This window comes from Quercus lobata, chromosome 2 (assembly GCF_001633185.2).
Source record: "Quercus lobata isolate SW786 chromosome 2, ValleyOak3.0 Primary Assembly, whole genome shotgun sequence".
In the NCBI taxonomy this organism is placed as follows: Eukaryota; Viridiplantae; Streptophyta; class Magnoliopsida; order Fagales; family Fagaceae; genus Quercus; species Quercus lobata.
The window spans coordinates 36,850,930-36,878,490 of record NC_044905.1 but is presented as its reverse complement, the minus strand read 5'-3'; the positions used below and the strand labels follow the sequence as shown (position 1 = coordinate 36,878,490).

General features: G+C 35.2%; 1 protein-coding gene across 1 annotated transcript in view; it reads left to right on the top strand.

The window, feature by feature from the left end:
- LOC115975490 (cleavage stimulation factor subunit 77-like) overlaps window positions 1-27,561 on the top strand; it is a 32,097-nt gene that overhangs the window by 700 nt on the left and 3,836 nt on the right. Inside the window, exons 4-20 of the mRNA XM_031096276.1 lie at window positions 2,136-2,245; window positions 3,446-3,546; window positions 5,489-5,550; window positions 6,071-6,211; window positions 6,354-6,482; window positions 7,144-7,190; window positions 7,902-7,965; window positions 9,931-10,051; window positions 10,346-10,404; window positions 10,493-10,561; window positions 11,218-11,358; window positions 12,216-12,280; window positions 12,434-12,530; window positions 15,719-15,778; window positions 16,845-16,997; window positions 27,223-27,289; window positions 27,385-27,486. Of these exons, the coding sequence (XP_030952136.1) occupies window positions 2,136-2,245; window positions 3,446-3,546; window positions 5,489-5,550; window positions 6,071-6,211; window positions 6,354-6,482; window positions 7,144-7,190; window positions 7,902-7,965; window positions 9,931-10,051; window positions 10,346-10,404; window positions 10,493-10,561; window positions 11,218-11,358; window positions 12,216-12,280; window positions 12,434-12,530; window positions 15,719-15,778; window positions 16,845-16,997; window positions 27,223-27,289; window positions 27,385-27,486 (1,588 nt within the window). The remainder of the gene's footprint in view (window positions 1-2,135; window positions 2,246-3,445; window positions 3,547-5,488; window positions 5,551-6,070; window positions 6,212-6,353; window positions 6,483-7,143; window positions 7,191-7,901; window positions 7,966-9,930; window positions 10,052-10,345; window positions 10,405-10,492; window positions 10,562-11,217; window positions 11,359-12,215; window positions 12,281-12,433; window positions 12,531-15,718; window positions 15,779-16,844; window positions 16,998-27,222; window positions 27,290-27,384; window positions 27,487-27,561) is intronic.

Sequence of the window (27,561 nt, the reverse complement as noted above, 5' to 3'; positions counted from 1 at the left end):
GTCCCCAAACTTTAACACGAGTGATTATAGTTACTGAGTTTAAAATGATCTCATTTAGTTATCTAGATGACATGGCCAAACTAATAATTGATACATCATCACTGAATATGAGTTATTTGGGGGCTAAAATCAATCACTTTAAGTAATTTAGGGACTAAAAGCGATCACTTTAAGTTATGTAGGGATTAAAATTGATCATTTAAGTTATTTAGGGATTAAAATCAATCACTTTAAGTTATGTAGGGATTAAAATTGATCATTTAAGTTATTTAGGGATTAAAATCGATCACTTTAAGTAATTTAGGGACTAAAAGTGATCACTTCAAGTTATTTAGGGACTAAAATCGTTCTCTTTTAAGGTTTTTTTTTTTTTTTTTTTTTTTTTTTTTTTTTTTTTTTTGTGATTACTTTAAACTTTAGGGACTAAAATTGCTCATGAGCTAAAGTTTAGGGACCAAGAGTGTATTTTGGTCAATTTTTTTATTACAATGTTTGGACTGATATGATTTTGCTGAACTGTAAATGCGTCTCTGAGGACATTGTATGGACTTCCATAGATCATGGTCATCTTTTCTATTTTTATTTTATTTTCAGCCTTCATTTTTCTTTGTATTTTCTGTTATGCAGTGGGTAGCTTGTATTTCAAGAGTGTCATCATGCATGATTTAGCTAGTTTTAAAAATGGTATTGGGCATAGGAATTGCTTTTTTAGGAATAAGAATTAAAGTGCATGCTATTTCTAGTAGGAGGTTTATGACTTTGAGAGCGGTCATTATATGAGCTGTTGCTGATATTTTGATATTAGATTTAGAAGATAAAGTTTTGATGATGAGCTATTGCAGTTGAGTTGTGCAAAAATGCTAGAGACTAGTTCTACATGCTTAAATTAAACCACTCGTAAAAAGAATCTTCCAAACAAGCTTAGATGCTAGAATTTGGGTAGTCTACTGTAAAAATGAAGGAGAGTCTACAACTAGATGGTAAGAATAAGGAAAGATCATGACTTGGATGCAATGATGGCGCTGTCTAACTATAATCATAATGCTGAATTTCTTGAGCTAATAATTTTCCAACTAGCTGGTTGTTGAGGACTTGCATGGTTCCAATAAAGGAGGTAGGAGGAAGCCAATTGAGATATAGGGGGAGAGAAATTAGAGAAGAAGAGTACATAAGAGCAAGAAAATAAGCAATTAGATGTAATTATCATTCTTTTGTTGAATATAAGGCCATGAAAGAGGTTTATAAGGAATCCCTTCTTCATGTTTGGTATTTCGTGGTGGTAGTAGATGAGAGGTTGTTTGAATTTGTGAGCTTTGAAAACATCATCAATTGTAACCCAAGAAGTTGCTTTGAGGCTTCTCAAAGAATTTATTTAGCAGATGACAGTTCCCTTTCAATCTTGTTTTGGCGCTTGATGTGCTTCGTATAATTCTTCATATAGTAATGTCACTTATTGTTATAGGTTGGCTTATGATTTTAGTTATTTAATATTTTTATGATCACTGTGCCAATGAGCTCTAGCTCAAATGGTACCTCCTTCTGACATTATAAAACGGGTAGAGGATGAGGTTGTTGGTTCAAGACCCACTAATTGCATGTATAACTTACCATTAAACAAAATGTTTTTGATGGCATTGTTTGAGGCAGGATGAAATTGAGTCTCACTCTCAACCTAGAGGAACTTCAGTTCTGAGATTAACATGGTTAAACGTGTATTAGCTAGTAATATTTTTGGAGCGAATAAGCTTTATAATATTTCCTTGCACAAGTTGAAGGCTACTTCATCCCAAAGTTACTGTAAAGGCTGTACTAATTTAGATGACATTACAACACACTTATCTTGTAGGCTATTAGACTCTTATTATGGAGAGCACGTGTAGTAGTAGACATGTCATATTAAAATTTCCAATTAATTTTTAAATTGACAATTTGTTGACTCTTGAACTCCAAGGTCTGCAGCCTGATCAAGTGACTTTATCCATATTAAATTTGATTGTCTCATCCATATATTGGAAATAGGTCTTTATCCTGTTTGGAGAAGTTTGGTGGCATAGATGATAGATTGCTTAATTTATTAACTGTTCAAAAAAAAAAAAAAAAAAAGATTGCTGAAGTTATCAACTCTTTATCTCCAGGCAAAATATTGGAAACAATATGTTGAGGCACACATGGCTGTGAATAATGATGATGCTACAAAACAGCTATTTAGCCGTTGTTTATTAAACTGCCTTCAAATACCTCTCTGGTATGTTACCTATTTTACATTCATATGGCACTGGTTGACGAATTGAATTGGTGCAGATTTTTAGATATTTGTTAATTATAAAAAAAGATGTTCAGTTATATGTTATGATAAATGAGGATTATGATTTTTGGTTCTTTAAAGGTTAATATTTTTATGAAAATTATTATGCTTTATTTTAGAATCTTGTAATGGCCACCTCCAATTTTGCAGTCTTGCGTAATTTCCGCTCTCCTTAACTCCACCATGCTGTTGACATCCAACATTGCTTCCTCTCTATTTTAAGTTTTTATTTATTTTTTATTTTTTTTAATGATAAGTATTGATTTTATATTAATAGAAAAGATTACTTCTTGCTCATGATGTTATTTTAAGTTGCTGGGCAGTTCAGCTCATATCTAATCTTGTTATATATCTCAGGAAGGATATATATACTGATTTCTTCAGCTTTCTTTACTTTCTCAAATAAATTCTACCTAAGGTTTTCTTTGTCAATTCATGATTCCTGACTTTGAATTTCACATTGAGAGGTATTAAGAACACAAAAAGATCAAGGTTTTATTGATCATTGTAATTTGCGTGCTTGTGGATTGTTATTCTTTATGTTTGGTTTTTGATTTAATTGATAATTGTAATTTGTGTGCTTGATTGTTTTTCCCCAGTTGTATACATCCTGTATATGTAGGTGACTGTTTTTTGGTATCAATAAAGTTTCACTATTTATCAAAAAAGTAAATAAACAAGATCAAGATTTATGTAAGTAGTCACTGGAAAAAAAAATATATCCACAAAAGACATGACAAAGCCTGGAATAAGTAAAGAAATGATTTTAACTATATTGTGTAACAAACCATAATATTGATGTCTTGCCCAGCTCTGCATCTTCTGACAATGATGGTTGCTAATATAGCCAAAGATCATACATTTTTATAGTGATGATGTCAATTAATTCTGTTAAAAAGTAAAACTAGTTTGCAAACTCACATTACTCGCCTTATCTTTGAATTCCTTTACAACCCTGAGGAGACAGCTTCTTCAAATGAAGAATCATTTATACTCAATGTAAAACATGGTTTTGTCTAAGCTGAGAAGATTTAATTGTTTTTCTTGTCTTATCTTATATTGTCTATTTAGTTAGAAATCTCTCTCTCTCCTCCTGGTATTGGTTTGAAGTGTTTCATTGTTTGCTTATCGGTCTTGTAGGCGGTGCTACATTCGTTTCATTAGAAAGGTCAATGAGAAGAAGGGGATAGAGGGTCAAGAAGAGACTAGAAAAGCTTTTGATTTTATGCTCAGCTATCTTGGTGCGTTATCTCTCTTAAGCCCTTTAAGATGTTTGTTAATGTAGCATTTTATTCATACTTGTTAATTTTTTTGGAAAATTGCAAAAATTTTTGTTCTGTTGGTAGTAGTATTTTGCTCTGTTTGTTTTGACATTAACATTTTTTGGAAAATGAGTTATTTTTCAAAAAATATTTTCTAGAAAATTATCTCATTTTCCTGTGTTTGGTAGCGAGTAGCGACCTTGAAAATGTGAACCTTTACTCCTTTGATATGACTTATTTTTAGAGGTTTTTTTTTTCCGATAAAAGTTTTTGGAAAACAAAACTCTCTTTTTTATTTTTATTTTTTACTTATCAAAAAAAAGATAGAGTTGTTTTCCAAAAACTTTTATTGGAAAAAAACCTCTAAAAATAAGTCATATTTTCAATAAAGTTTTCCATTGATCAAAGATAGTTTTCCTTTGTTCTGTTTTCTTTTACGCTACCAAACAAAGGAAACGTGGAAAAATATCTTCACATAAGGTTTTCCATTGAAACAAATGGAGTGACGATCACGTGGCAATATGAATTTCTTGATCAAAGGTCAATACATCCCATAAAACGAGAAAACCATCTTCACATAAAGTATCTAAAGAATACTCAAGTGTATCCCGAAGAAACTTGCCTTAGATTGTTGGTAGATCTTAATCAAAGGTATTGACATCCCATGGCAATCTGAATTTATGATAGTGGTTTTGATTATTTGACTTTGCGGAATACAGGTAGGAGTGTAAGTTATATTTCCTAAAACCCATTTGAGGTGAAAAGATATAGAAGGAAGTATGTGTTAATTCTTTGAGTCTCCCGTTTCTCATTTATAGAGCAACAGAAGTGTCTCGAAATTTTATATAATTATGTGTGGAACTTTTATTTCCTCAAAATTTAGTGTGCTTATAAGGAGTCTGTATGCAATGGTTCAATATATTCTTGGGGAAATTGGTGATTATGCTAGTGTGGGGTTCTGAGAATAAAAGTTGTCTTGGTGATTTCTTCTGTTTTGAGAATTGTGTTGGATCAAGGGAAAAGTTCTGTTTAAGTAAGAAATTGTGTTCTGTTGCTAATACATGAGTCTGTAAGGTAAGGTTTAAGACTTCTAATATTTGTCTTGATTCTACTTTTATCAAGGCTATATTGTCCAATGCAGCCATGAGCACAGTTATGCTTCTCACTTGTGTTGCAGAGTTCAACTTTGGTCAATGAATGCTCCAAATTATCTTGAATACTTATTCAGCATTTTGAGATTTTCTAGATTTTAAGCTGTGCAAAATTGTTCAAGTAATCATGCAGGAAGAGAGATTCAACCAATGTTTTGATAGTCAAATTGCATCGCTTATAAAATTGTTGGGGCATTTGATGTCTACCAGACTGGACTAAAAGTGAAATGTAATGTTTAAAAAGAGTGTCCTTATAGTTAGAGAAAATTATGGAGAGGAAAAAGATATTGACAAATTACAACCCATCTCTTAGAAAATAGTTTTGTCTAGACTGAACTCTGAGATTAAATTGCAGTGATGTATTCTTTTTCAAAAGGTTCTTTTTGGAAAACAACGTCATTAAAAGGCAAATGAGAAACCTTTAAACTAGAAGAAAGATTAAGTTAATCTTCTGTCAGTCTCATGCACTTATGGAGATAGGTTGTAATCGCAAAAGACCAGCAAGAAGGGGGGGGGGGGAGGAGTTGACAAGCTGTATATAGGTGGAATATCCTTCTTGTTTGCGTACATGCAGGAGTAAGTGAGGGATTTATTTAGTTAATCAACCATACTAGTTCTTGTACCATCTCAAAAAAAGAAAAAGAAAAAACAAAACTTATTATACAAGTAGAAGTATGTAATTAAGATGGATTCATCTACTGAAAAGACTAAACTACATTACTAATATTGAGCGATCAGATTGTTCTTATACTCAATGCATGTGTTTTCAGGAGCAGATATAGCATCTGGGCCTGTCTGGATGGAATACATCACCTTCTTAAAGACATTGCCGGTTTGTTGGCTTCTCCCTTTCTCTTTTCCTCATTGTATGATTGCACTATGGGTAGAATGAACCAGTAATGCTATTCAATTAATAGATTTGTTGTTTTTAGTGTCATTTCCATATTGAAAATGAGATGATCATTGATGCAAGGAGCACCAAAATCATTTAAGATTTTATTTTTTTAATTTGAAATTATTTTTGGTTTTGAATTTGGGTTTTTTAATATTAACGGTTTAATGGAATTTAATTGGATATTTCCATAGTGTAATCCTTGAAACCCTATTTAACTAATGCTCTTGTATGGGTGAAGGATATTAGAATTTGAATAAAAATTTATGAGTTGAGAATGTGTTTCCCCTTTGTTTGGTGCTGATGCCAAACGCACTTAGGTACTGATGCCTAAATTTTCTTTGCTTGGTGCACATTCCAAGCAAACCCCTAGGTGCTAATTCCTAGGGTTTTCCTTTTTCCCTTTGCTCAATTTCCCCCTTTTATCTTCATTTGATGTTGTCTGGCATCAATCATGCAGGCTCAAAACACTCAGGAAGAGTCCCAAAGGATGACTGCTGTTAGGAAAGTATACCAAAAAGCTATCATCACGCCTACTCATCACATTGAACAACTTTGGAAGGACTATGAGAACTTTGAAAATTCTGTTAGCCGCCAACTGGTAACTATTTCTGGATTGCTATTTTAACTTGAACTAGTTGGTATTATGTATGTAGTTATTCATATGTTATGCATGTGTATTTTACAATCTAGAAGGGGATATTTTTCTAAAAATTGGCACCTGATGATATAGTATTATGCAGGCCAAAGGACTGTTGTCTGAATATCAACCGAAATATAATAGTGCCAGGGCTGTCTACAGAGAGCGGAAAAAATATGTTGATGAAATTGACTGGAATATGCTTGCTGTACCACCATCTGGTTCTTACAAGGCAAATTTCTGCTTCGTATGCTGCAATTTATAATTGTTAACCCACAGATGGTTTTAGTAGTGGTTGGTTTTTGTTATTCATACACAATAAGGGTGCATGTGCGGCCCTTGATTTTCAAAGGAAGCAAACAATCTGAAACCGAACTTTTCTTTTCTTCAACAAGCTATCTTGTCTTTGAATTTTTGCTTGACTTGTTTGTACAAGTGTCTAAGAAAACATGCTGCAAGGATTTGCCTCGATATTCTAAGGCAAGATGTTTATATGCTTTTCAGTCTTAAGGAAGAGGTCAATGTGCCTGTTCTTATTCATAAGTAAAAAAAAAGAAAAAAAGAGAGAGGCAAACATGCCTGCATTGGTTTGCGGAAATTGAAACAAATTGCACCACTTTTAGCTGTGTTCCAAGCCCATGATACATGTTTACTTGATTTATAGTATCATTTGAATGGAAATGAAGCCCTTTATAACCTCATCTCATTTGTAGATGATAAGTTTTTATTCCATATAACAGGTTCTCTGCATCTCATTTTCAGATAAGAAGTTTTTATTCCATATAACAGGTTATCTGCATCTCATTGGCATATTAGAAGTTTTTATTCCATATAACATGTTATGTTTTCAGTTATATTTGTTATGGAAATTTATAATTCGTTTTTATTTACAGGAAGAACTGCAATGGATGGCATGGAAACGGCTGTTAGCTTTTGAGAAGTAAGAAGCAGGGCCACAATGTCCTTTTGTTTCAGCAGCATGCATCTAGATTTCAACTTAGACATAATTGTTATTATAGACGTTCACTTATACTTCTCTATGTTGTAATGGAAGATTTATATCACTTGGGCTTTAATTAAGTTGTTGAGGGTTCAGATTTTGCAAATAAAAGAAATTTTTTCTGAAAGATATACCATATTTTTAGTGGTGTTGAAATTACTAAATGGAAGTTTTTGTTCTTGGAAATTATGTAACAAAGTTATCAAATGCAGCAAGTTTTTCAAACTTTATTCTTCTGGACAAGGAAAGTTTGTATATTTTTTTTTCTTAACTTTATATATAAAAAATGTCTCTATATACTCAACCATTTTACTGCCATGAACTTTAATGCAAAAAAATTGGCAAACATTAGAGAAAAGACGCACTTTGGCAGATACTGATTATTGGTCTTAAATGGCAATCTGTTGGGTGTTATATCGCAGATCTTCATCTCTGAAACTGGGCTACTCTTTACTCTCTTTCCTATATAAGTTAACTTTTGAAGTGGAATTGAGATTTACAAATAGTTAAAAGAAATTTATGTGATTCAAGTTAAAGAACTTGTCATTTTGTAGCTGTGGCATGAATTTCCTGTTTGCTTTATGGATGTTGATCTTGCTGGAACTTTCATGGAAAATTTATATATTGATCTATTTATGTGTTGCATTCCAGAGGAAACCCACAAAGGATAGACAGTGCGTCCTCCAACAAGCGAATTATATTCACTTATGAACAGGTAGGAAAAAATTTGTTCGGTATAAAGTGTCTCCATTATAATATATGAATTGAAGCATCTGTCTTTGTTGGAAATCTACCTACCTTACATGCTCAAATCTTCGTAATTTTCCTAGATGTCATTTGCTTTTTAGTCTTTTAAACGTACCTATTGTAAGTGGTGGATATGTTGCTACCTGAGTCAACTGCAACCTGTTGAGCATTGCTAGTCACTGCAGTTACTGAGGTGTTGCTTGCGATCTGTCTACAAGTCTCATATATTAATTGTAGTTTTCTTCTCATGTAGTTATGAGACAAATATCTATGAATATTCTGTGTAAAGAATTATATTCTATGACAATTTTATCTATGATATACCTTATTGCGTGTGGTCCATCTAAGATAAATGTGGGTAGCTGAAAATTAGTACACATGTATCTCTCTCTCATATATATATGTGTGTGTGTGTTGTTACAACTTATTCTGGATCTCAGAAAGAACAAGTAAAAGGAAAAGAAATAATAAATATGTCTACGAAAGGTACCTAATTTCATAAGTAGTTTCACAATTTTTCTTTACATTCTGAAGTAACTGAGAATCCTTAATTTTTTCCCTGGTTGGGAGGTAGTTCAGGATGACTGAGAGAAAGTTTGAAGAAACAATTTTAAGAGAATGCTATATTTTTCAAAGTCAATCTTTCATAAGATTATGTGCGTGTGTTGTTATAACTTATTCTGGATCTCAGAAAGAATAAGTAAAAGGAAAAGAAAATTGTAAATATGTCTACAATAGGTACCAATTTCATATGCAGTTTTACAATTTTGCTTTACATTCTGATGTAACTGAGTATCCTCAATTTTTTTTTCCTGGTTAGGAGGTAGTTCAGGATGACACAGAGAAAATGTGAAGAAACTTTTTAAAGAGGATACATTTTTTTCAAAGTCAAATAAAATAAAAGATGGAAAAAAAAGTAAAAAAAAATTGCAACTAATATATCTGTTCTCTAGGTCAAAACATTCTTTAACTGTTTAACCAAAACATTATTGGACTGGCTGTCATCCTTGAGGGTTCTTTCTTTATTTTCTATTGCTGATTTATTAGATTTATGCAATTTTTGTTACCTTGTTTACCCCAGTATACTTGGGTGACACCTTTTCTGATTTATATATATTTCTATTAATTATAATAAAAAAGCTGTTTAATCAACTTGCTTTTCTAAGATACTAGCTGCTTGCTAAATTATATCGAGCTTTCAAAGTCTTCCTCGATCTATGAGAGCCACCAATGAGATGTGATGAATCGAAGAAATTGCCAAGAAGCAAGATAGAGAGAATACTCTTCTATTCAAAATCAATCTTTCATAACTTGAAGGCCCAAATAGGACTCATCCCATAATCTGCTTAATTCTTTAAAGGGAATGTTTGAAATGGACGGAGAGTAGAGGAGAGTCAGGAGGCTAGAGGGAAAGGTAGTCGGAATATACTAAAATTTAGCACATTCTAGTCATCTTCTCTTCTCCCCTCCTCTCCTATTCCCCCCATCTCCCTCTAACCAAACATAGGGTACGATACTTGCCGGTTGCCAAATTATATTGCACTTTCAAAGTTGTCCTAGATCTATGAGAGCCATCAAGTGTTGCAATCTCTATTGTTGATTTTGTTGATTCCCTTTCCTTTTGTATAAGATAATGATTATGTAATTCTTTAGGAGTACATTGTGCACTCATTCAAGGTGCATGAAGTACCTCCTCTATTTCAAAAAAAAAAAAAAATGCTTACTACTTATAGAAAAAAAGAAGAATCAATGAGATGTGATCTATGATTGGACCACTCATACGGCACATAGTGTTTGATTACCTCTCTTGATTTGTGCGGGTTCCAAAAGGAACCTCTTAGTTTTTGTTTTCCTTAAATGTGTTATTGCCTTCACTACTCTTTGTTCATTCAGTTTTGTTATATTTGCTCATTGCATTGTGCTGGAATTCCAGTGTCTGATGTATCTATACCATTATCCTGATATATGGTATGACTATGCTACATGGCATGCAAAAACTGGTTCAATAGATGCTGCAGTCAAAGTATTTCAGCGAGCTTTGAAGGCTCTTCCTGGTAATTTGCTTATTTTTGTGTCCTTCACTTAAATAAGATTTATGATTATTCTGTTACTTATAAAAAAAGATTTATAATTATTCTTTAGTAACTCTCATGGCCGTCTCTTCTTATCTTGCTGTACATGGCTGGACTCTTATCAAATAGGTGTCTAGTAGTTTGATGTGAATCTTGATTTTAGGGCAGCTTTTTTGCCTTTACTTTGTATCTGGCATGGCCTGTATCATTTCTTGCTTTCTTTTGCTCCTTTTTATTTTTCTCATTGGCTTTTTCTTCCTTAATATGTATGGTCAGACTCAGAAATGCTGAGGTATGCCTACGCAGAGCTGGAGGAATCTCGTGGAGCAATTCAGGTAAGTAGGACCTGACATGTTTTCTACATGCTTAAGTCCTTGGGTCTTAGGGTCTTAGTATTTGAACTTTGCTTCTGCTTTATTGTAGTCTGCAAAGAAAATATATGAAAGCCTTCTAGGGGATGGGGTTAACACAACAGCACTTGCTCATATACAAGTAAGTAACTTTGAATTGTTTAGTAGACATTTTTTTTTCTTTAGAGTAAGTTGTATGTTCGACAGTTGTAATGAGAGATGGAAATGTTTCTCTCGCATGTCTCAATGAGAGAGGTTTAGACTAAATGAAAAATAGAATCTATGGAAGTCTCATGATATTTAATTCTGAAAGTCATGGAGTGAGTCTGCATTCTGGTAAGTAGGAACTTCCAACTACAAATTCTTTAAGGTCCATAGCCTAGTTCTGCACTAAGGGTCAGTCCAAGCCAAGGCTTTGGACATTTCATGATAGTTTAGTCTAAATTGGGTCAAATATGCAAAGTTTTTGTTTGTACATGCTTGTTCCTGCATGTATGTCAGTGTTGCGTTTAGAAATTTTGATTTTGGTTGCCAATGAATGGCATAGAAAAGTGGTGAATCCACTGTTATCATTTATGCAAGCATAAATATATACCATGGATGACAGCAGATGCTAAATCTCTACTAGGTACTGTTGGCAATCCTGAATATATCAGTCTGTGTTTGCTCACATTACTCTCAAAGCATAATATTAAATGGTGTCACATTAAAATTTAGATATTTGATGACATGCATATTCCACAGCTTGTCAATATACTTTTTCCATGATGGATATCATTTTTGTTTTTCATGCTGCAGTTTATTCGCTTTTTAAGGAGAACTGAGGGTGTTGAAGCAGCTCGCAAGTACTTTTTAGATGCTCGAAAATCCCCAAACTGCACGTACCATGTTTATGTCGCTTATGCAATGATGGCCTTTTGTCTTGACAAAGATCCAAAGGTCCTTTTTTCTTTTTTAGTTTTAATCTTCATGTATAGAGTGTTACTCTATCTATAAAATGGTACTCCATAGTGATATGGTGGGTTATGTCTTCTACAAAAGCACTGCATTACTTATCATGATTATTTCTATACTCCCTCCATCCCTTGTTGTTAGTCCTGTTTAGGAAACCCAACTTTGGAGCCTCATTTAATGCATTATCTTTAATAAAAAGATACAAGTTCCCAAAACCACCCTCCTTAATTTAAATTCTGGTGAAGGGGAGTATTGACTTTTTAAATAAAGTAAATGGTAAGTTAGGAAATTTATTTATCGACTTTTCAAATAGGACTCCATTTTAGGACATGCTAAAATGGAGTAAAGGACTAACAGTTTGGAATGGAATGGGTATATTGGTGTGTGTTTGGAAAGCCCAAAAAAGCCAGCTTTTTGGCCTTTTTGAGCTTATTTTGGTGGGTCCCACACCATAAAAAGAAAAAATCCCCTTCTTTTCTACAGTAAGTGTATCCACACACTCTGAATTGAAAAAAATGGCCACTTTTCTGCCTACTGATTGTTGTAACTTGTATGTTGGTGTTGACTAGACATTGTGAAAGCTATCTTGTTCCAATAATATAGTGGTGAAAAAGCTAGATGAATTACAATAGTTTGGGATGATATTTGCTATTAAAGGCTTTCCTCTGCCCTTTGTCTCCTCCCCCCCTCTTTACTGGGATGCACCTACCTAAACAGATTCCTACCTTCTGGGTTTCAGAAACTAATTGACATAGATTTGGTACTTTCTGATGGTCTGTTGTGTTATGTTGGCTTAAGAGTAAATATTTATAAGCCATCATTTTTTTTTCCGCATCCTGCAGGTTGCACACAATGTTTTTGAAGCAGGATTGAAACGGTTTATGCATGAGCCTGTATACATTCTTGAGTGAGTTCATCTATCTCGTAATCAGAAATTATGCATGTTACAGAGCTTTGATGATGGACAAATGGGATACACTACTACCATTTAGTAAAATCATTTTGTCTTATTGGTAATTCAGCTTATAATTATCAATTAATAATGTCCTTGATGTCACAGATATGCAGATTTTTTGACACGCTTGAATGATGATAGAAATATCCGGGCCTTATTTGAGCGGGCACTAAGTTCACTGCCACCAGAGGAATCTGTTGAGGTAGACCCCAATACACACACCCATGAGCATGCATGTATTCTTGTATTATTTCTAGCAAGTTTATTTGACCATATGACATATGGCTTATGTTGTTCCCTGTACTTAAGTTTTTTTAAGGATTTTATGGAGATAAGAAGAAAACATATCAATTCATCGAGGAAAGATGCTTAAATATTTGAATGGTCAAAGTCGAAGTCCAATATAAATTTAGTGGCAGTACAAGGCATTTTAATCTTGAACAGGCACTAACTTCACATGCCTGATTATTCGTTACCCTTTTTGTGTTTGGCATGTTGGATCTTTTTTATTTTATTGGAAAATGCTACAAACAACTGGTGGTACATATTTTGAGGAATAAAAGGACTAAATGTGCGAAAGGAATTTAATTTTCAGTTAAAACTGTTAAAAGGCTATGGACTCTCAGAATGAGTTTGAAAAGACTGAAAAAGTTAGGCTAAAACTCATTTTACACTCTCTAAGTGAGGTAATTTAATTTTGGTCCTTAAAGTCTCAGTTTTGTCTAGTTCGTCCACAAAGTTTGTATTTATTGTTAATATGGTCCTTCCATCTACTACTGTTAGTAGGAATGCTGTTAAGGCTCTAAAAATATTGTCATTTAATTTTTTTTTCCCCAAATTTTAATACTGATGAAGGTAACCAAAATTTCTTTATTGGGTATTGGTAGATTTTTGGCAAAGAGTCCCTCAAGCCTAGTTTTTGGTATTTCTGTAACGGGTTTTTCATATTGGTACTGACAGAGAATCAGAAGTTACTATGACTTGGGATTTAAAACCCAGGGAAAGTTTGACTGATTATAATTTAGAAAGATTTCAGATCAAAATGGTGACCAACCTGACTAATGTCCTTGGTTTTCCATTATTATTATTTTTTTCCTTTTTGCCCCCTTCGTTTTTCTTTCGGGATTTTGAATATTGGTTTGTGTGGGTTTGGTGGGTGAGGATGGCCTTGGACAGCATTGGGTTGCTGGAATTTGCACCAATTCCATGGTAGTCAAGGGCGAGCTAGGCACTTGACTAGGTGCTCGGGCCAGGCGAGGCGCTGCTAAGGCGCCTCTAAGGCTCTAAGGCTAGGTGCATGCCTTTAGAGCCTAGGCGAGCAAGGCGACCACCTTAAACCATGAAAAAGGTGCTAAGGTAAGAGCCTCTGTTGTTGTTGTTAGGTTTAAATTTATTTTTATTTTTATAGAAGGTTGTTGTAATACCTATTAATTAGATTATTAATTTACAAAAGCTTGTTATAAAACCTATTTTTAGATTGATTAATTTACATAAGCTTGTTTTAAGATTTAGTGTTAGATTAATTTCTTTATAGAAGCTTGTTATAAAATCTATTTTTAGAATAGTTATTAGAGTCTAAACCATATTAAGCCTATTTTGAAATCAATTAATAGTTCTAATTTCATGCAAAACATTTTAAAAAAAGCTTGATTATAATTTATAATATTTCAGTACATTAGGTACAAATGATTTAAGTTCTGTATGTATAATAATTATATTTAGAATTTGGCGCCTTGCTATAATTGGGCTAGTGCCTTTTTATTTTTTCACGCCTTGGGCGATAGAAGGCTTTGGCTCCTTAATGTTGCCTTTTGCCTTTGACTACCTTGGCCACCAGATCTATTGTCTTCTCTCCGCCATTGCTGCTGCTCTTCTTCTTCTTCTCAAAATTTTTTGAAGTGTTGTGGAATTACATGTGATTTTGTTGGTGCAAATTGGTTTCTGATTTAGTTGTTAGATGCATATGTGATTTCTCAGCTCTATGGTGGAATTTCAATCTTGAGATCCTAGGAACAATGAGTGTCATGTGGAATCTTTGGTTTGAAAGAAACCAATGAGCCTTTGATGGTATCAAGCGTCCTGCTTATGTCATCAAAGCATATTTTGCAGACACTGTTTGATTGGATGCATGCCCTAGGTGGCATTCCTTCTATGTCTTTTGTTGATTTTATTGATTCACTACTGTATTCTATGTAATATGTATTAGGCAAGTACACACACCTAGTGTCTGTCCCTTTTTTTTTCCTTGTATATATATGTGTGTGTATAAAATGATAGTGTCAAGCAGTCCAACTCAATGAACAAAACCCAGAGCAAAATGAAAAAAGAACTCATAAAATAAATTGACCCCAGAATTGAAAATTACTATAAAAAAACCCATTAAAACAGTGACTGATTCTTCCATTCTGAGTCATTACACAGAACCCAGATTAGAAACAAAAAGAAAAGGTGAAATTCAAACCAAGTGCATAATGAAAGTCCTCAAAGCCTCTTTAACCCATTAGTGCTGTCACTGAATTGTAGCTGCGAACCAAACTCCTCAAAGTTGAGGAAGGAGATTGTGGCAAGAGCAAAGGAAATTGGGCTGGCGGAAAAAGGGAAAAAGAGAGGAGAGAGGTATTGAAGAAAAGAAGATGCTGGTGGTAAGGGATGAAGGGGAGGAGAGAGAGAGAGAGAGAGAGAGAGAGTTAGATTTGATTTTGTAATAGAAAAAAAATCTTAAATCCTATTTTTTATTAGAAAAAAATTTAGTATTTTTTCCCAGTATTAAAAATAGACAAAAACTATGCTGTTTTTGAAGCGTTTAACGGAAATATTTTAATGGCATGGGATGGAATTATCACGTTGACAACAAATACAAATTTTGAGGATGAAATTGAAAATTGAAATTTTAAGAACCAAAATGATAACTACCCCAAACTTACCAATGCCTTTGATTCCTTTCAAATAGTCCTCATATTAATTCTTGATGTGAAATTTTCTCTTCCTTAAAATCTCTCTCTTGCTCTATATATTTGATTTTAATAACTGCAATGTTTGAAAGTATTAACCAAAAAAAAAAAATAATGATGGGAATCTCAAAGCATAATGTATGTATGATGTGTTCATTGTAGCAAAAACGCATTGTGTTGATGTATTTAAATGCAAATTCAGCCAAAAAAAATAAATGCTGTAAATTTGTTTAAAGGTGTTCTAAATTATTTTGGGGCTTATGATTGAATGTTTGAAACCTTATAAGACTATGGGAGTTCTTATATATATTTTGTATTCTGCTATATTCTACCACTTACTCATTTTATATTTATTTGCTTCAAGGCATCATCTTGTTCATATCCAATCTTTTCATTGCTTGAGAGATTTTATGTGGTTTTTGTGTATACTCATTTGCAGGTCTGGAAACGATTCACCCATTTTGAGCAAACTTATGGAGATCTGGCTAGCATGTTGAAGGTAGTTGTTACTAAATTTAAATTTTCATGAAGATGAATATTCTTGTCCTCTTCTATGCATCATACTCTTTCATTTCCTTTGGAGTCGAGAGTTTCTATACTTGTATTTTATGTATTTGTTATTATTATTATTATTATTATTATTATCGTCATTAGTCATTACCATCATTTTTTTTGTTATTATTAATAATAACAAAACCATGTCAACTGTTTTGCACTTTAATCTTTAGGAATTATTTAAACAAATGTTTTTGCATGGGTTTGTTATTCATTATTAGGTACAGGAAGGTGCTATAACATATTTTAATTGACTGCAGTTCTTTTTTAGTTTTGTGCTACTTAAGTTGAGGTTGGAACCAGTGTCTAATCTTAAATTCTGTTGGAGCAATGCGCATTAAATTTGGAGATTCATCTGTTTGATTTTATTGTTACACTTCTGATAACCTAGACCAAAGTATACTCTTCCAGCCAGAATATACTTCATGGAATTTCATTTATTAATTCAAATTTCAGAAATTAGAATTGAGAGCATCATTGCAGGATAATATTGTTGAAAGAATTTTCCAGCCGTAATCTCCTACAGCCACAAACATGAGAAGATATGTTCTTTATCTTGACAGTATATTGAATAGTTTTAACTTATAATGAAATAGGAACTAAATTATTTCTCTTTGCTAGTGATTGTAAGTGTGATGGTATGTTATTAGAAAGTGTTTTTTTCCTTTAAAAATATAATAATTTTGGAAACTTTGGCTTCTAATATATGTTGTTTGCATTATATTTTTCTGTAGTTTCTTTGATTTAGGCTTGCATGCTTTATTGGAGACCATTTTGTCATTGTAACCCAGTGAAGAAAAATGATCACATGCCATAGTTTTATTTTGCATTCTTTTCTAAAAAGCCTAAGTATTGGTTCTTTTTCTGTAATTTTAATGGTTTGTAAGCTTCTAATGTTGAAGGTAGAGTGTGCAGGTAAGTGTTAAGTGATTCTTTGGATATCTTTCTGAATTGTGAGCGTCATTGAATTTCACTGACTAAATATTTGTTGACTGTTTAACATCATATAGGTTGAACAAAGAAGGAAAGAAGCTCTTTCTAGAACAGGGGAAGAGGGACCGTCAGCTTTAGAGGGATCATTGCAAGATGTTGTATCACGTTATACTTTCATGGATCTATGGCCATGCTCTTCAAATGACTTGGATCATTTGGCACGGCAAGAGGTATATTCATTTAGAATATTTTGTCGTCATTATGCTTTTTATTTTTTATTTAGGTAATAGAACTTTTATTGAAAAAATGAACATCGTGTTCATGATGATGAACACTTTGGACATGAAGATAATACAAAAAGCTCAAGAGCTAAAGCTAATAGCTAACAGATTGTAGAAAGCAGAAATTGAATACATTGTGTAAGACCCCAAATACGAGCCCATTGAAATAAAGTACCAAAAAGAAGATGTTTTAAAAGATCTAAAGATCTCTCATTATCTTCAATGATACTAAGTTCCTGCCAAACTAACCACAGTAGGCAACTTGTTATCATATTCTAGATAGTTGACAGGTGCTTCCCAAACCAATTGTCCCAAGCAAAAAAAAAAAAAAAAAAAGATACAACTGTCTTCAGCATTACCCAATGGACTCCAAACACATGACAAACTTCTCACCATAAAGCATAAGCCAACTTATAGTGAAGTAAGAGATGCTCCACAGTTTCCCCATCACACCACTCTGACACATGCAACACCAATTAACAAGGGACTGACCTCTCTTAACAAGATTATCAATGGTAAATATCCCATCCTTGATTGCTGTCCATAAAAAGAATGACAACCTTTTAGGCACCTTTACACACCAAATGCTTTTCTAAGGAAAAACAATAGTAAGATTACCAAACAACCAATTATAAAAGGAGCACACATCAAGCACACCATTTAGAGTCAACTTCCAAGATAGCTTATCCTCCCCCTCACCTCTCGGCATACAGGAGTAAAGAAGCTCAAAAAAAGAATCAATGGCCTCCAACTCCCAATCACGAGGAACTCTTCGGAATTGTAAATTCCAACTCCTTTCTCCCCCTTCGGAGGCACAAAAAATCAAGTAAAAAATCCAAGCTTCTTTGGATCGAGAATAAGCATTCAGATTTGGGTAAAGATTTTGTAGAGGTGTATGTCCACTGCATGAGTCATGCGAAAAACGAATCCGGTGGCCCTCCCCTACATCATACACTATCTGTCCAAAAAATCTCGCTGCACCTGTGCTAATACCCTTCTACATCTCACACCCATGAGATCTTCTTACACCTCTAGTACACTAACCTCCTCTAGTCACTCTATATTTCGTTGCTATATCTTAAAGCCATAATTGGTTACTTTCCTTCCCAAAGCACCACAACCACTTTCCAAGCAAAGCTTGGTTAAACAACCCAATCCTTCGGATTCCTAACCCACCTACCTCCACCGGCATACAAACATCTTCCCAAGCCACTAAAGGATATTTGAAACTTTCTCAGAAGCCTCCCAAAGAAAATTCCTCTAAATCATTTCTAATCTACCAGCCATAACTTGAGGGATAGTGAACAAGGATAGAAAATAGGTAGGAATGCTCAATAGAGTACTTTTTAAAAGATTAAGTCTATCGCCCTTTGACAAATAAAGACGTTTCCGACCTGACAGTCTCCTCTTCATCTTCTCTATAATAGGATTCCAAATCGATGAATCCTTATAATGGGCCCCAAGAGGCATACCCAAATAAATCACAGGCAAGCTACGCACCTTACAACATAAAACATGAGCCAAAACATTCAGATTCCTTAACTCACCTATTGGAACAATCTCACTCTTCCCAACATTGACTTTCAAGCTTGTAATAGCTTTAGAGAAAATCAACACCGTCCGTATGTATAAAAGTTGTTCCCTAGAAGCATCACAAAATAAAGATAGTGTCATCAGCAAAAAGAAGGTAAGGAATATTTATACCCCCTTGCACTCTTCCCGCTTGAAAACCACGAAGAAAACCGCCCTCTTCCGTTCTCTTCAACAACCTGCTCAACACCTCCATAACCAAAAGGAAAAAGAGTGGAGACAAGGGATTCCCTTGACGGAGACTACGAGAACTACCAAAAAAAGTTGGCAAGGGAACCATTAAAAAGAACAGAAAACCAAACTGTAGTAATACATGCCTTCATCCATCTCCCCCACTTTGCTCCCAAACCCATCCTCTCCATAAGATAAAATAAGGCATTCCAGTTCACATGATCGTAAGTTTTCTCAATATCCAACTTAACAATCACACCCCGGACACCACTCTTCATTCTACTGTCTTAGCATTCATTTGCAATCAAAACTAAATCAAGAATTTGTCTCCCTCCAACAAAAGAATTTTGAAAATCAGAAAATGAGTTTATCTAGAACTCTTTGAAGTCTATGTGCCAACACCTTAGACAAAAGTTTATATAGACTACTCACAAGACTAATAGGGCGAAAGTCTTTAATATTGATAGCATTAGCCTTCTTGGGAATCAAACTTAGAAAAGCGGCATTGAGAGATTTTTCAAAAACACATTGTCTATGGAAATCTGCAAAAAAAGCCAGGACATCCCCTTCCAACACACTCCAACATTTTTGGAAAAATGCCATAGTAGACCCATCAAGACCAAGGGCCTTGTCACCCTTAGCTTCCTTAAGAGCCTCAAGAATCTCCTCCTCAAACTCCTCCATAAAAAGCCTCTCAGTCTCATCTAAATTGGCAAAATCTAAGCCATCAATAGTAGGCCACCAATATTCCAGCTCCTGATACAACTTCTTATAAAAATCCACTACCTAATCCGGGATATTCGCATCATCCTCATAAAGAGTGCTCTACCTCCACACCCCTAATATGATTAATTCACCTATGAGAATTAGCAAGTCTATGGAAAAACCGAGTATTATTATCCCCTTCTTTATTGAACGGAGCCTTTGTTTTCTGCCTCCAAGAAATCTCTTCCTAAGAAGCCAAAAAATCAATATTAGATTTAACCACAACCCTTCTATCTCTATCCTCTTGGCTCAAAAGTTGCATCCCTTCTTTCACATCAGGATCTAAAAGCTCAGTCAACAGCCATTTTTTCCTAAAAGACACATACTCAAAAACATGCTTGTTCCAATATTTCAAATCCCCTTTCAAAGCCTTCAACTTATAGGCTAAGACATAACTAGGGGGCCCCATAAAGTGATAACCATTCAACCAAAGACGAACCTTCTCCCCAAAACCCTCCACTTTTAGCCACATTTTCAAATTTAAAGGCACTTTTCCCCCTCGCCATGCCTCCTGCCTCCAAAAGAAGAGGACAATGATTTGATACCACTCGAGGGACTATCCTTTGGGTTAAATCTAAGAAATGTTCCTCCCAGCCCACTAACACCAACACTCTATCAATTCTGGACATGGAAGGATTGTTAGAATCACGAAACCAAGCATACTCACCTCCCACCAGTGGTAAATCCACCATAAGATGCTTCTCAATAAAATCCGAGAATTTAAACATGGCTGGATTGAATGAAGTACACCCAACTCTCTCTGCCGGATACCTGATAATGTTAAAATCACCAAACAAACACCAAGCCAAAGTCCACCATGATCTCATACTATCAAGCTCCACCCACATTGAATTGCTAAGGCTATCATCATTTGGTCCATACACCCCTGAGCAGACCCATTCAAAGCCATTTATCACACCCTTCGACAAAACAGAAACTGAAAAACTACCAACCACACATTCAACTTTCTCAAAAATCCTTTTGTCCCACATCATCAGTACATCCCTAGCTGTGTGAATGGCATCCAAGACCATCCAGTCTACATAAGGGCTGCCCCATAGACTTTTGACAATGGTAGAACTAGTATTGTCTAGTTTGGTTTCTTGAAGACAAATAGCATCACACTTCCACTCCCTAAGTAAATTCCTCACAACATCCCTCTTATGAGGGTTGTTCAAATCCCTCATATTTCATGACAAAAGTTTCAAAGTCATGGACAAACAGCTGTACTCAGTCCAGAGGATTTCACACTACCTCTAGTATTCCTAACAGAATGTCCATCATAATTAATAGTGGAAACCAAATTTCTCAATTCCTGCAACCCTTTTTTATTTGAATTACCTACCCCATGTGTGCTAACAGCAGCAGCTTGTTTTTCCCAAACACTTGAGTTTTTGGAAGAAGGCAATGCACTGATTCTCACAGCAAGCAATAGGAAACCCCACATATGAACCAAAACCTTTGATCATCGTTCTCACCCATTCCGAAGGCTCCAGCTCATCCTCTGAAGAAAACCCATCAATAACACTCACCTCAGTACCAAAATCTGAACCTCCATTAGGATCCCACAAAGCCAAAGTTGCAACATCCAAAGAACAAGTTTCCTCACCCTTATCTGTCAACCAAGGATCTTCCCAAAATTGCCTAGGAACAGCAGCATTGTTCGAGTTAAAATCCAACTCAGATGGAGGAGAGAAGCGATTTGGACCCAAAAATTGTTGCCGCTGGAGCATTTCAGATAACTCCAAGACTGGGAAAGACAATGGAAGACCCACAATTTGATGGAACGATCACAGAACCACCATCGGAGACACCATGGCACTTAGACCAGCCTTGGAAGTCAGACCCACATCAACGCCAGGGCTGGGTGACACTTCCAGCTGCTTCTCTGCTTCATGGATGCCTGATTCGGATAGACCAACAAAATCAGCCTCAGAAGTGAGTCCCACACTGACGCTGGGGCTTGGAAGCACTACCTCCAGCCTTGCGTCAGCGTCGTGGAGGCCCGAGTCTTCACCAACCTCCCAAGCCGAGCCATCAAACCCACACACCCTTCATGCCGATTAACATGGCCAGCAATTTTAGGGAACTTTTTCTCATCAATTCCTAAATTCTTGTGATTGCTAACGGATTTTTCAAATCCACCACCACCGGCCACCACCTCTTTCCCTGGCCTAGAAACTTTTTTCCCCAAAAAAAACTTGCGTAGTCTCACTTCAAGTGAAGCCCAACCACCTTTCTTGACTTCCCTTAGAACCTGAAGACAACCACTTCTTGCACCATTGTGATACTCATAGAGATTTCCACAAACAAACCAACCCAAAATCGATCGACTGGTTATCTCCAAGATTTTTGAATTCTCACGCATTCTTTTGAAAAAATGTTGTTTGCTAAAATTTCAACCAGATAATTCTGCTAAACAAACAGTGATCCATTCGAAACCCAATCTTCCCACCTGAATAGAGCCATGGTACTTACCCCATGAATAGTGTAGGAATCTATTCTACCACCAACAAAAACTAAAGAAAAAACCTTAGAATCAATACGAAAGAAGACAGAGTTCCTCTGTATCTCCCTAGTTTGAGGGTTAGGCTTGGGTTGAGAGGATGGAGGAGAGGGAAGCTGAATCAGATTATTTTGTGGGGGAGGCTTGCTTTGTGGAGGAAGGAGAGCTGTGGATAGCGGTATTGAAACTGGAGCAGGATGGGGTTGTTGGAGAGCCTGACCAAAATGATTAGGCCAGTAGAAAGGCTGTGTGGTAAGATGGCATGATGTGGGAAGAAGGTTGGTTGTGTTGGGTAGGGTAGAAAGTGGGAGGGACCAAAGGGTAAAGGGGGTGGAAAGGAATGGAAAGGTAGAATGGCTCAAGGTTTTGTTTTTGTTTTTGTTTGTGTAAAAAGAAAAGAAAAGAAAACCATGGTGTCTGATACTTTTCATTTGTAATACCTGTTGGGTGATGTCCCCTGAGAATAGATACTTGTGTATATGTAAAGGAAGAACAGGAAAAAGAAAATGAAATACCCAATGTGGAGCTAACAATATACCGGTAAATCTTGTTTTCTTGGGCAGAAAAGGATGAAATATTTCACACTTCACCCTTTTGGGCCTAACATATGTGACACCTACCTTGCACCCACATTTCTGTAAATGAACCGAGTTTTTCTTTAACAGTTTCGGCTTGGCTCAAAATAAAGCTTGTTCATGTTTGTTTGAAAATAAGCCAAACTTGATCCTTATTATGAGACTTAGTAAATGAGCCAAGTTAAAAAAATTATTCTATTCATGCTAGACTAGTAAACATAGGGCTCAAGAATAAGGAATCCAAATCTTAGCTTTATGTGAGCTGGCTGATATAATATTTTAAAATATCTGAATATTTAGGGGCTGTTTGGATGAAAAAAAAATGATCATTCATCACTCAAATATCATTACTCATCACTCAATAACTCATCACTTATCACTAAAAATACCCCAACTTCCTAAGGTGGCATGTTTGGCACTTGTTTCCAACTTCTGATAACTCAAAAAATTTTACTTTTTGTGGGACCCACGGATTGACTTGGTGCAGCTTTTAATTCTTCTTCTTCTTCTTTTTTTTTTTTTTTTTTTTTTTTTTTTTTTCCCTTCAACCCCCGATACCCAAACTCACCAAACCCAAATTGCTCTCAAACCCAAAAAATTCATTAGCATCCTCGACAACCTAATGCTCCAACTTCATCAACAAACCCAAAAAAGGAGAGGGTTGGAAAGAATGAGATGAATCGTTGCCCCAATCGTTCTTTGGGTCTCTCTCCATCTGGGTTTTGTTTCCCAACAACAGCACCAAACCAAACTCATCTCCGATTTCAGACCACCCACTAGAACACCCAGTTGAAGAAATCACTTGGATCGGTGTGCTTAGAAGCTAGATCAAAGACATGCAAGACCGATTCCACCCCTCTTCTCCGCCCTTTTCCTTTCTTTCATTTCTTACTTCTGGGTTTTGTTTGTGTTTGGAGAAGAAATTTTTAGATTTATTGTGCGGATGAACATGTCTATGGGTTTGTGTTTGTGTGTTAGTGTGTATGATCGGTATCGTGTTTATGGGTTTGATTTTCTGGGTTTGAGAAATCGGTACCCATGTGTTTCATTCCTTTTTTTTTTTTTTGATAAAGTTACCCATGTGTTTCTGTGAAGAAGAAAAGAAAGAAAAAGAATGAAGAAGAAGAAAGAAAATGGCCGTTGGAGTGAGTCTGTGAAGAAGAAAGAAAGAAAGAAAAAGAAAGAAGAAAAAAAAGAAAAGAAAAAGCCGTTGAGTGAGTCTGTGAAGAAGAAAGGAGAGAAAAAGTAAGGAGGAGAAAAAAAAAAAAAAAAGTAAGGACATGACTTCTCTGATTGTGGGTCCTAGAAATGTGTGTATTTACCAAAATGCCATCATAACTCAGTTTCTATAACTTGAAAACACTTAAAAGTTGTTTTTAGTTTTGCTAACTCATCATTCAAAAATTAGAAAATTGAGTGATGGAAACAAAAACTGAAAACAAATCCAAACACACCCTTCTGCCGTGAGACCCACCAATTTTGAGTTATGGGTGATGAAAACAGAGTGATGGGTGATGGAAAACATGAAAACCAAACAGCCCCTTAGTCATGATTTGCTTTCTAAGCATACAAATTGTGTGACACCCCAGATTTTGATTGGATATTAATGGAATGTGTGTTGTCTGGATGTGTTTGGATTTGTTTGGAGTCCCACGTGCCCATAAACTGGGTGGATCTGGGCTTTAAACAACTACAAAGAGCCTTAAATGTGACTAGACTAGTCCTTTTGGGGTAGCGCAGACCACACATGTGCTTTTCCTTGGGTTGTTACATTTTGGTTCTTATTTACCCTTCCTTATTGACATCTTTTACATATTGTGCGTTTGGACTTGATGTAGTTCCAAGGATGGCCTCTCTAATAGTCTTTGGACTGTCCAAAACTCACCAACACACAATTCAAATCTTTGAAACAATCCGAACTAGCCTCTCAAAGAAGGGCCTTCTCCAAAACTAGTGTACTAAGGCCTGACACCCAAGCAACCCCACTGGATTTTCACCAGACTCTACTTTGCCTAGAAATTCCAGTTCATCACTCTAAGCGCTGACCTTGTCTGTGAGTACATTTGGTTGTGTCTAATTGATGGCAGTGGAAATGATGACTTTGTGTCAGCCCAACACAGTGTCATATCTCTCAAAATCAAAGCTGGCTTGGCTGTTTCTTTATTTTTATTTTATTTGAAATATAATATAATTGTTTTATTTTGATTATTGAGATCTTGAATGGAAAAGCTTCGTTAATTGTAAGACTTTGGATGTTTTTATTATGTTCTTGGAAGCTTGTCTGAGCAACTTCAATGGATTTATATGTACATAGGAATAGGATCAGTTACACCTGGTCTAAACCTTTGTTAGTATTACACCACTAAATAACTTTTTATTGATTAATATTTTGATAATATTACCTTTGGATTACATGTCTCTTTGTTGTTAACATGTACGACAAATTTAGTTTTATTTGGGTGTTATTTACTCTTTGATTCATAAACTCATATTTTGTCTATAATTTTTAAGTACAAAAACTTAATATTTAAACATTTTATAGATGAAATAGTTATTGATCTATATTCATTTTGATATTTTGCAATTTGGGGTATAAGGAGACCTGTAATCCAATATATATACACAACAACCAAGTCTTAGTCCCAAAATTTTGGAATCGGCTATTCATATTAAAGTGATGAAATTTTACTTTTGATATATTTTTTTTTTTTTTTTTTTTTTTGGGATAAGTAAATTTTACTCTTGAGATCTACGTCAATCCTCTTTTTTCCAGGCTTGGACTGCCTATTAAAAAAAAAAAAATGACACTAAGCACAGATACAGTTGCATTTGTAATCCAATATATATCGTTTCATACATGGAGAATTATCATGAGTTATGGAATAATTAGTATGGTCGGTATGCAGGGAGATTGAATAGTGTAATTTGGTTCTTTAAGGGCTGAGCTTGGACTTTGTATGAGCTTGAGCTTGGGTTAATTAGTGAAGCAAGTCAAGCCAAGCTGAGCTGAACTTAGTTGAAGTTTTAACAAGCCATATTTTAAACATATATGGTGAGCTTGAGTCAACTGCAAGCCAAGTTTGAACATCCTATTAGTCTTGTTAAGCTTAGTTCGATCATTCAATACTTGGCTTGGCATGGCATGGTTATAACCATAAGTCTCAACCATAGTTAATGTTATCTTGTCACTTTCATGAATACAGTAACTATGGGCTGCTATAAGTTCCCTTTTTTAATTAGGGGAAAAAAAAAGACACAAAAGAAGAACTGTTGTTTCTATTAATCTTGTCTCCATGGTGATTGTAGTAGGTCTCCATGGGACAATACCACTAGCAACACGGCTGTTGGTACTGTTAAGTACAGTGCATATGTACTGTATGACGACTGGACTGTTAAGCAATGTTTTGAATTCTGTTCTGTTCCGGCCAGAATGGCAGGAATTTTCCGTGCCAGTGCTAAGTCCGGTGCAAAGGACCCCCCTATTCTGTTTCGCCCCAAATGCTGGACCGTTCCGGTCTGAACCGGCATTCTGGGCGAGATTTCAGTGTTCCGGGCGAGACAAGCATTCCGGACCAAAATGATTTGTAGCCACTGTGTCCTTGACTACTACGTCTATGTTGGAATGGAGGAGGAAAACCAAGAGGATCTAGAAATCTTTTAAGTTCTACCCACTTACCTCTGGACTGGCATACGAAAAAAGGATATGAAAAAAAAAATGATGAAGAAAGAAAGAGGTACAGTGAAATCAAGGAGAAGAAGAAGAAGAAGTTGGGTTCCAAGAAAGAGGCACACTTCACGATGTGGGTTTGAAATGGTGAAATTGAAGTGGTTTAGGTGAGATAATTAATAGGAATAAACAGTAGGGGCAGGGACTAGGGAGTCACGTGGGTTGGAGTGAAAAAGGTGAATTGGAAAATGGAAAATGGAAAATGGAAAGTTCTTGGAAAGTACAAATGCCTTATGATGCTTGCTTATTTACAAAATGACCAATCTGATTCATTTTATTAGGACTTTTTTTTTTGGAAAAACATTTTATTTGGACTTTTTTAAAATGCACTATATATAATTTTTTATTTATAGTATTATTTATATTTATTATAATATATATGCATCTAGTGCGTAACCCCAGAACGGTGCACCGGCACACACAGTACCGGAATATTCCGTTCCCATGGCCAATCCAAAACTGCTTCCGGAACGGAATTCAAAACTTTGCTGTTAAGTACTAGGATTACACTGATAAGAAAGGGACTACGAGCTGAAATATGTAGTCACTTTACTACCTGAAGACATTGCTTACAAATAAATAGAGTCTCTTGAGTGTCCGATGATTTTATGTTGACAGGTGTGTTTTAGTAATAATAAGTTATCTTTTATGTCGAAAGGTGCAATTCTTGTTTTCGTAATAATAAGTATTATCTTTGGGGCAATACAATCGTCATTGCGGCACAAATGGATACACATTTTTATTTAAACTGTATAGACTCTATTGTTACTGCAAATATTTTTTTTTAATTGTTGTTTTTATATGTTTGTGCTTGATTCTAACTATTTTCACTTATTTCAGTGGCTTGCTAAAAATATTAATAAGAAAATTGAGAAGTCAGCTCTGCCTAGTGGACCTGGGTCTGTAGGTACTCTTCTTGTATATATGTACTGTTATCATTTATTCTTATAGTCGTTTTATTTATGCTTTTGGAGATTACTTGCCACCCTGCCCTTTGTGCAGATAAAGTTTCTACGGGCCTGATGAGCAATTCAAATGTGTCTGCAAAGGTTGTTTATCCTGATATTTCTAAGATGCTGATTTATGACCCAAGGCAAAAATCTGGTATGTGATTCTTGTTCATGATTCATTCACACACACACATTTTTTACATTATATAAATATAGACACACACACACA